We start from the raw sequence: 11,041 nt of genomic DNA on the forward strand, positions 1-11,041 counted from the left end.
GCCCTGGGATTTCTTTGGAAGGAATGATTCTAAAGCTGAAACTCCAGTACTTTGGCCACCTCATGAGACGAATTGACTCATTGGAAAAGACTCTGATGCTTGGAGGGATTAGGGTCAGGAGGAGAAGGGGACGACCAAGGATGAGATGGCTGGATGGCATCACGGACTTGATGGACGTGAGTCTGTGTGAACTCCGGGAGATGATGATGGACAGGGAGGCCTGGTGTACTGCGATTCATGGGGTCGCAAAGAGTTGGACACGACTGAGTGACTGAACTGACCTGAACTGAAGCTAAATATGACACCTGTTTGAGCAGAAACTATAGCATCATGGCTTCCTTTGGAAATATCCAATAGTAAGAACGTATTGAAGGAAATGGCATTTTTTCCTTCGCACAGATTTATGTGTGTGATGTGTATTGTGTTTGTCAAAGTCAATTTTTTTTGTTGTTCTTGCTCCTATTTTACTATTCTCTCTCTAGCAATGTCCCGAATTCAGCTTGTGAGATACCCAAGTGATGACAAGACTGTAAGATTCAAAGAGATATCTCCAACTCCGAGTGATAAGCAAGACTCGCAGCAAAAGTTAATGGAAAAGCACAGCCACAACATTTTTTCAAACCCAAATAGTTTCATGAATAACAGGCATCACAGAAATGTCAGCCACAAAATTTCTGTCTGTAACAGTTGTTACACAGACCATGGATACCAACAGAGATTTCAGAGTTCCATGTCTCAAATGAGTCCTATTCATTTAATAAATCCTCAGGGTTACATTTCTGAATTTTTAGTACCTCTCTGCCACCCTACTTCCATGAGCCCTTGGTTTTCTGTCTGCCCCAAGACTCACCGAAATAACACATACACTTTAGAAACTGGAGCTCTTACATGTTCTAAATGTTTTGTACAAATCAATAATTTTTCTTTTCATAAGTGTCTCGTTAATTTTGATGATGATTCAGACCCTGACTGTCCTTTACATCTCCAAGTTCCCTTGGATTCTAAATACTCTCTGAGTTCTAGATCTATTAGACACCACAAGACTTCTCAGAACAGCCCTTTATCTCGATTCTTGGATCCTGAGCATCCTGTGGGCATCTGCTGCCCTTTCCACCAGGAGGATTATAAATACTCTTTAGGCTCAACTTCTTTTTTACACTGTGAAAGTTGTTCAGCTCTCCAGAATCTCATGGGCTCTACTGTTACTCATACCTTTCCAAGGAATCCTCAAAATAATATCAGCCACCATACTACCCCTGGCCCAGGCAATGTCATCAACACCAGCAGCGTTGCTGGCCTTGAAAGTGAGGGTAAGTTAAAACTTACTGCCAAATTTGAAAATGAGGCCAATCCTGATGATGAGACTAAACTGGTCAATACTGGCAATCTCAAAGATAAGGCCAAAGACAAGCCTCTTTTTAAAGATGAGGCAAACCATGAAGATGAGACAGACTCTGAAGATGAGAAAGAGCCTGAAGATGAAACAGACCCTGAAGATGAAAGCAATAACAAAGACAGGAAAGATCCCAACGATAAGTCTGACCCTGATAACACTGATCCAAAAGATAGTAATGCTGAAAATAATGCAGACACAAGCAATGAGTCTGATCCCAGTGGTGATGCTGACTCTACAAGTGGAGCTGATTCTAACAGTGATGGTGACTCTAATGGTGGAACTGAATCCAACAGTGAACCTGACTCTAACATTGATAGTGCCACTGACAATGATGCCAACTCCAAATGTAACACTGATTTTGAGGAAGACAAACACACCAACAATTCACAAAATGTCTTTGTCCTAGATACTGATGTTTATCAGGAGTGTACTGCTGACTCCAATAATGACTCTAATCCCAACTACACCTCTGGACTCCAAAATGGAGCTGGCCCAGACTGCACTTCTGGTTCCTGCAAGGGTGCTGGCGTCAACACTGATTCAAGCAGTGTCATTGGCCTCAACAATGGACTTGGCCCCAACGATGCACCTAGCCCTTACATTAATGAATCTGACCTCCAGAGCAATGACTCTGGACCCCAAAATATAAGACTGCGTCTCTTCAGCCCTGGACCCAGCAGCAGTGTCTCTGGCCCCAACATTAATGGCCTTAGACCCAATAATAGCGCTGTCCTAAGCAGTAATAGCCCTGGTCCCAGTAACAATAGCTCTGGTCTTGAAAAAAACCCTAATTCTAGCTGTAATGCCAGGCTTAGTAATGCTACTAGTCACAATATTGCTTTCAGTCCTGACAAGGATGCTAACTCTGTCTATGAAACAAAATCCATCAGTGCTGCTGGCCACAACTATGTATCTATTTCAAACTGTGGTTCAAACCTTGAATATGTCACAGGATTTACCCATGCAGTAGGTTCTAATTTTGTAGATAACCCCAACTATATGGCCAGAAATAACTATGCTGGAAGTCCCAGCTCTACTTCTAGCACTGTCAATGTCACTGACACCAGTTACACCACCAGTTGCACTGGTACTATTAGCCCAACTTATACCAACTGTGCCTCAGACACTAACCATGAGCCCGGATTTATTCATATCATTAGCTCCAACTTTGTCATCAACCCCAATTATCATATCATAAATACTCATCATGATTCTAGTACCAGCAATGCTAATCTCTCTGAGACCAAATTGGAAATCAATTCCAGTTCTGCTATTCCTAATATTATTTATAGTAACTCCTCAATTTTTGTTGCTGGCACTAACTATATTTCTACTCCTGAGAAGTTGACCACCTCTAAATTTTCTGATCCACCTAAGCTTGGTAGGAGTTATACAAGTTTTGATGACTACATATTTGGTCCCTGTTTCAAAGATTATCCTGGCCCCATGTATTCTGTTAGTTTTAAGCATGCCACTGAGTTCAAGGATGTCCTTGATGCCAAGGAATCTGGTTTTTTAAAAGATTTCTCTGAGGTCCAGAATCCCATTGTTATCAAGGAATTTGCCAGCTTAAACCTTCACTCCAATTCAAATATTCCACTCCCTAGTTTTGATATTATAGTAGAAGCTGAACCACCAGATGTTGTGAAGTTTGCCATGCCATCAGGTGCTGTGAATCAATTTTTTAAGGTAAGTTTATACAAATGTAGATTTTATTTTCTCTACACTTTCTACAATTCAGAGGGTTACATTGGAACAGGATTTTAAAAACTCTATTTTTATTTACTTGGATATTCAAACCATGGAAAACAGGAGATAAGGTGTCCGATATTACTTCTCCTTTGACCCTGTAGCCAACGACATGGTTTTCGATTTAATAGATCAAGCTGCTAAACAACTGACAAATAGCAGAATGGCCTTGATTGCACTGTGACTGATTAATCTACAACTTTATCAAGAGCTGCATAACATACTATCTAAATCTAGTAATGTTTTACCTACTTCCTCTCACCTGTACATGGCCACCTGTATATGGCCTGGTGTTGGATCTTTCCTTATATGTGCAGAGAGAAAATATAGTTAAATATAGTTAAATGAACTTTAAATACCATGGATCAAGACATTTTAAAACAACTGTCTCTCAAAAATCCCATTTTATGAAGAAAAGTTCAGAAATAGTCATGATATTCTAATCTCCCACTTAAATAAATAAAATTTAAATTAATTAGATGAAATGATATTTGGGAGCAAAAAACCCCAAACCATTGATACTTTTGACTTAAAATTTACTTTATCTTGTTTCCCCTGAAAATAAGTAAAACTAATATATTTTAGTAAGACTTTATCAAATGTTTCTTCTAGCACTCTGAATTGCATACACAAAGATTGCTGTTTGATAAACTGTTTTTACCAGCAGCAAGTAATATTCTTTTTGATGAAACTTTACCAAAATGTTGTCATTGAGGCATAATTTAGTATGCTTTGAATTTTAGCCTTGTTATAGTTCATTAGGCATGACGAACAAATATACTTAATTTAGATTGTTGTGTCTGTGTTCATAAGTGTGCAACTTGAAATAACTTTTCTATTAGGATGTGTCAGTGAATCTGTGTATTCAAAATAAGGCATATATTCTTATAACCAAAATAAAAGTACAAAATTAGTATCTTCTTAATGCTCCTGTACTTTAATAGAGGAAAATTTTGTGATTTTCCCAAGAGAACACACCTCCCAGGAAATAGTTGTAATTGCTTAGTATGAATATATAGCTTCTCTATAGGTAAAGATAAGGGTAATATTGGCCAATGATAACTAATAAAAATAATATTGCTCAGATATAAAACAATATTAGAGGAAAAAAAAGAGATGTTTTCCCCAGGTGTTTTTCACAAATGAAATTTTATAGCAGGATGAAAGCATTTAAATATGTTTTATTTTATGGCTTTTATGTTTTAGTTAAATGAAAGTCTGATTATAATAAGTTTTAGCTTACTAGTTAAGGAAGGTAGCTAACATTTTGCAGGTCAAATCATAGTATCTAAGAGCTATTTCCTAAATTGGGATATGTAAAATATGTTGGTTTTGGGTGAAAGCTATACACAAAAAAAATCAAATTTTTAATGGAGGATATTTGATTCTCCAAAAATATAATAATAAAAAGTAGTTCTTAATAGAACTTAATAGACTATCATAAATACTATGCTATGGGTACATACATTTCAACCTTTTGATATGGCTATGTAATGGAAATATATGCAGCGAGTTTATTTTCATTGAAGATAAACAGACTTCACAATACATTCATCAGTAGCTTGAGAAACTATATATTTTGCATGCCTTCACTAACAAAGTATTTTTCTGGGAAAAATAGGTGATTGTCTTTCCTTAGAGTTTTGATATTTTCACATATTCCTGGTTTGTTACACCCTTGTCCATACTTACCTCACAAACAATTATAATGGGGATAACAAAAGTGCTTTCCCCACTCAAACAATTTAAATGAGAGAAGCTCACTTTAAAGGAATATTTTTTTTTTACCAATTATAAGTGAGCCAAACAGCCAGCTCAGCATCAGAACATATAGTCAAGCCATTCATACCATCTTCATTCATTCAGTCATTAAGCTTTTAATAAGTAAATAGCGCAGAATGCTTTAAAAACATACAGACCAAGTGAAAAAATAATGCCCTTTAAAGCACTTGAAGTTTACTTTTCTTAACAGGAAAACAAGTGAATGTTTGAAGGTAGAAACTATATGAAGACAAATAAAATAGCCTCTTACTGAGTTTCCAGAATGGTTAGAAACATTTTAGATGCTTAGATCACAACATGTCACCGATATATTAAAATAGTTGTAAATATGTTTGTGTGGACTATTATTCTGGTCTACACTTTTCAGAAACAACCAAAATTGTAACTCATGAAATTTGTCTTTCTTTTTGTGAAGTTTATTACTGACTTCCATAGATAGTGGTATTAGAACTATGTTACTCAGAGTCTACATTCATTTAATAAGTTATCTAGTTACAATTCTGCAGAAACAATTTGATTTCATATAAAAGATAATATTAGTTGTCTACCTTTCTCAAACTGTGAAAATAGCTTTGATTTATTAGTAAAATTTGCTCAAGGATTTAATTAAGTACTTGACAGGTCCAAATGTACAGGAGAAGAGTTGCATTAAGGTCATTCAAAGTGGTGACACATAATTTATGGCAGATTTTTTGAAGTATGAAGATGAGTTAGTAGTGACACTGAAAAAAAAATTTCACATAGTACAGTCTATTATAATGAGAGTTGTGTGAATATAGAGTTATTCAGACCTCCCTAGCAGCAAGTGTCTGAAAATGTCAATCAAATATGCTTTTTGCACCAGAATTCTCTTGAATTAGTAAATGCTTCAAAAATTAACCACAAAAATGCTTTTGTTTATAAGTATCATGAGTATTTGAGGAAGTCTTTATTCAAGAAAGGCTTAATTTGCACTATGTCTTCAAAGTGGCCAAAATTTTTCATACTTTCAATTCAAAATGGTCTACTTAATATATTATTTCCTTCCTATTTATACAGCCAGGAATGCACATGAAAGTTTAATTCATCTGCTTAATATTTATTGAAATAAATTTTAGTTAAGCTAATCCTTGAGGCAGATAAATATAGTACCCACATATTCCAAATAATCAAAGCAATGTCTTACCTAATAACTTCTTAATTAAATATATTTACATGCAAATAAACTATTTTTCCATTCCTAGCTTTTTAGGAATTTGTTGTGTTGTTGTTGCTTTTTTTTTTTTTTTTTTTTTTTACAGTGGAAGACATGTTTTCTGGAGATTTTCAGTCTAACATACAGCAAAATCATCTCCTACCCAATGATACTGCCAACTTAATCAAGGTCTGTTAATTGTTAAGCTACTTTAATGAGGCCATCTGTGCACCAAAGTTTTTCATAAAGTCACTCTCTTGTACATCAATTTGATAATATTTCTTCATAATACTAAGGTGCTTCCATAGTGTCTTATTGCTGGATTCCTTGTCAGATAGGATAGGGTCCTCAAAGTGTTTAATTGTGATAGAGTCAACTCCTTTTGGGATGAATCAGTAAAAGATCTCAAATTGAAAATAACAAAATAATATTGAACAAATCAAAAATGTCCCTTCTGCTGACAATGTGACCTGCTGCTCTCTGAATAATTTGGGAGAAAATGATAGTTAATCAGCTAAAGATCAAGATTTCAGATTGAATCCAGCCTCTTTCCTTTATCTACACTATTGTGTAGTTTTCTGAGCCAGCCATAAAACTTACAGTGACTCTGGTGAGCAATCCAAAGGAAAACCAGTTGCCTCAAGCTCAAAGTAAAAAGCACTTTGTTACTTCCCCTGTTGAAGAAAATTTGCCAATAACCTTCTTTCTGTAGGAATTTCAGAATATATATTTTCCCTAATGGCTCAAGTTCTTTGGTCCAGTCCCCTCGAATATAACAATGGGATAAATGATGCACTATATCTAGACACATAGAGAAAGCGAGACCACATCAACTTGAGTCCAAATATTGGTAGGGGCTAAACTGGGAGACGCTTACTCCTTGGAAGAAAAGTTATGACCAACTTAGATAGAATATTCAAAAGCAGAGACATTACTTTGCCGACTAAGGTCCATCTAGTCAAGGCTATGGTTTTTCCAGCGGTCATGTATGGAAATGAGAGTTGGACTGTGAAGAAGGCTGAGTGCTGAAGAATTGATGCTTTTTAACTGTGGTGTTGGAGAAAACTCTTGAGAGTCCCTTGGACTGCAAGGAGATCCAACCAGTTCGTTCTGAAGATCAGCCCTGGGATTTCTTTGGAAGGAATGATGCTAAAGCTGAAACTCCAGTACTTTGGCCACCTCATGGGAAGAGTTGAGTCATTGGAAAAGACTCTGATGCTGGGAGGGATTGGGGGCAGGATGAGAAGGGGACAACAGAGGATGAGATGGCTAGATGGCATCACTGACTCGGTGGACATGGGTCTGAGTCAACTCCAGGAACTGGTGATGGACAGGGAGGCCTGGTGTGCTGCGATTCATGGGGTCGCAAAGAGTCGGACACAACTGAGCGACTGAACTGAACTGAACTGAACTTAAACTGGGAGAACTTAAAGACAGTATGTTATTGAGCATCATATATCTTAAATAATTGACTAAAGAGGCATTTTATTCTCAAAAAGATTTCACTAGAATTTAAATTCAAAAAATGTTTGCTGCAGTGATACAAGTGTGGACTCGACAACTACAGAATCTGTATAATCTGCCATGTGTTCCAGTTTGAAAAAACTTAGGCAGCTATGTCTAAATTTATTACATTTTCTACTTAAAGGGACAAGTAATAGACTAAAGTTTCCAAAGTTTTAAAGCCTGAGTTTGGATGTCAAAGACAATAAATGTGAAATGATTAAACAAGCAAAGTATGAAATCTCTCATGAATCAAGTCAATAAATTTACTTCTAAAGATACCTGGGTTCATTAAGTGGATGTTTAAAGGATAAAACCTGTTTATCCAGTGTAGCACAGTTCCTCAATAAAATGAAGAGTGGGGATAAGAAGGCAGCAGTAAGAAAGCAGTATATTGGAGGAGAAGGCAAAGGAAATAATGTTATACGGAGAAAGAGCAATATTGTGGAATAATAAACATGATCGCAGTAATCCTTACTTTGTTTTATCACATTGCTGAATGCCAATATGTCCTGGCTATTCTAGGTTCATTTGTAAAAGAAATATTTTTCTTTGTATTCCTGATCTTCCCTTATCTCACCACATACACACAACACAATTGCAGACTTCAAAGTTTTAACTACCAAAAATATAAGCCCACTATTTTAACAGATACTCACTTATTTACCGCTAGCTTATATTTTTCCTTTTCTGAGGTCACTCTATCTCCCTGACCTTCTTACTCCACTCAGAAAGTAATTATTCTATAAAGCTGTTCTGAGCCAACTCTACTGCATAGCTGTTGACTCTGGAAGCTTGACCTCCTAATATATCCCCGATCACCTCCTTTTTACCCGTATCTCACAGAAAGTCTATACATACACACACACCCCGCATATAACTTCCTCTGCTTTTGTGTTACTTTAAGGGCCTTTACCATCTGAGTTTTTACAGTGACTTTAATAAGAAAATAATTTTATTACAAATGATTAAATTACAAATGAATTTCTGGAATACAACTTTTATTTATAAATTGTGAACAATCTGTATTTATTCATGCCTGCTATTTTGATAGATCCTGAATTAAATATGATTAGTCAAGAAATAAGTGAAGTGTAAAGAACAGAAGAAACCAGCACTAGCATTATTTTATTTCATCTCATAAATGCTATACTGCCAATGTCTATGAATCACAGCCAAGAAGCACATTTCATTCATCCTAACTGCATAATCAGACAAGCAAAGAATTGCTCTAGACGCTTAAAAAATCATTTCTAAATACTTTCACAATATTCTGAATCTGAAAAAAGTTGACTAAGATTTGTTAATTGTGAAAATTTTAAGCAAAAGTTCAGAAAAAATCCAATTCTCAATATGATTATTTTCATGACTTCATACTACTCTTGAATATAGTTTATAAACAATATTATATGACATAAAATATTGGAGAAACATCAATATTGAAATTGGAAAATAAATAAAATATATGGTAAATCTTCATACAGCTATTTAATAACCAACATTTAATAGCACTATCTGAAATGCATTCTTGAGTTTCATATGTATTAGCTTACTTAATCCTAACAGCCCTATGATGTTACATAATTTTCCCTATTATCCCTATTTTATAGATGAGGAAACTGAGACATTATGTACTGAAGTAGTTTTTATGATCATATAGCTACTAAATGAAAAAGAATCAGAGTATAAATTAAAAATTTAGAGTTAATTATACTTATATTTTAATAATATGTAATTAAAAGTATCAAGTATAGTAAATATTGTGTTAACCTAATATTAGCAGACATCTAGGTTACAAAATGAGCATTAATGTGGTCCTATTTTAGTATTTTAAGATATGATATTATAGCTATAATTGTAAAGTCATCACAGTAGTTTCTTGGGCATGGGTTTGAAGCTTTCAAGGCTCATGATACCCAATATTTTCTTTAAATAATTACTTAAAGTAGTCTGAAGATAAAAATGTTTCTCCTTTCATTACCACTTTTAACTCCCAAGTTTTTTGTGTTTGTTTTTTACCCTATTGTTTCAGGTCAACCTTCAGACAGATAGCAAAGAAAACCTCCATCCTTGATTAATGAGAAGAATACGTTGACATGGAAAAGACAAAGACACAGCAAAGAAGGTTTTGAGGATATGAGCAAATAACTTCAAAATTTACAGAGTCCCATGAGCAGTATTTATTATATATTCTTTCTCACATTCCCCTTCCCATTACATTACCATGTTTTTATTGTACTTCAGGGCCAACAATGTTGCTTTAAAATATATTGTGACAATTGCCCCATTCATCTTCTTTGCTTCTGGCAGACTCTAGAATTAGGAAACGGTCCTTTCTAGCAATTCTATACAAATATTTTGTATTGTTAATGACTCAAAAGTGCAGTTAGATTTTTCAACCAGAAATTCTTTCCATCTTTTGTGTAAGTTTCCTTCTCCAGAAGATGATCTTAACGTTTGACAAATCTTGCGATAGATGCTTTTAATATTGTAATGACCACTCTAGGTTTCATACCACCCACAATCAGTAAATATTTTATTGTTACTGTTGTTTATTATTGTTATAGTTTTATGAGTGTGGTAAACAAAATTAAAATAGTTGAGACTCATCAGTATTGTTTATTGTTTGCTTAACTTGTTATTTTCCCATTCAAACTTGTTAACCTAGGAAAACTGATAATGTATGTCCTTTATCAATTTATCACCACTCTCTCTGTATGCTTATTTTTTATTACTTAAATCCAACCATCTGTTCCAACTAGAGGAGTCTCCTCACTTTTCCCTATAGTTTTTCTTGTATGTACAGGCCCCATATTGTTTTTGGTATATTCCCTCAATTCAAGACCTACCTTATCCACAAAGCTTCACACTTCCGTAAACAATATTGATCCTTCCATTCCTAGGTTTCTGTTCTTCAGGTCAGCTTAGAAAGATCATAGCACATTTGGGGAACTTCCTGTACTTAGCGTGCATTATAGTCCATGGTGTGATCAGGGACTGATGAGAAATGAGATTAGAAAAATAATCAGGAAATTTGTCACAGTAAGAAATCTAGATTTCACTCCAGAGGTAACCCTTAAAAGATTTAAGTATGGTGGCAATATGACCTAATTTAGAGGAATAACGCTGATGGTGATATGGAGGATGAATTTAAGGAGAAGGCATAAGGGATTGATAATAAAGCACACCTGCATGGTAGTCCAGACTCTAATTCAAAAAGACTTGAAATAAACCTGTAAGTAGTAAGAATGGATAGGAGAGGACATATTTGAGAGCTATGAAAACAAAACAGTTGGCATTACTGGATTATTTGATGTAAGAGGAAGTTTGCTTTGAAGTTTACTATATTTTTCAACTTTCCAACATGGGATGATAATGGTGCCATTAAGCAAATTGGTCATTAGAGAAGAATGAGAAGGGGGAAGGAGGTGTGGGGT

General features: G+C 35.1%; 1 protein-coding gene across 1 annotated transcript in view; it reads left to right on the forward strand.

The window, feature by feature from the left end:
- LOC121818338 (uncharacterized) overlaps nt 1-10,213 on the forward strand; it is a 249,146-nt gene extending 238,933 nt beyond the window's left edge. The window contains exons 7-8 of the mRNA XM_060407856.1: nt 6,208-6,290; nt 9,637-10,213. Of these exons, the coding sequence (XP_060263839.1) occupies nt 6,208-6,290; nt 9,637-9,678 (125 nt within the window). The 3' untranslated portion in view covers nt 9,679-10,213. The remainder of the gene's footprint in view (nt 1-6,207; nt 6,291-9,636) is intronic.
- Nucleotides 10,214-11,041: the final 828 nt, after the last annotated feature.

The sequence above is a fragment of the Ovis aries genome, chromosome X (genome assembly GCF_016772045.2).
Source record: "Ovis aries strain OAR_USU_Benz2616 breed Rambouillet chromosome X, ARS-UI_Ramb_v3.0, whole genome shotgun sequence".
In the NCBI taxonomy this organism is placed as follows: domain Eukaryota; kingdom Metazoa; phylum Chordata; class Mammalia; order Artiodactyla; family Bovidae; genus Ovis; species Ovis aries.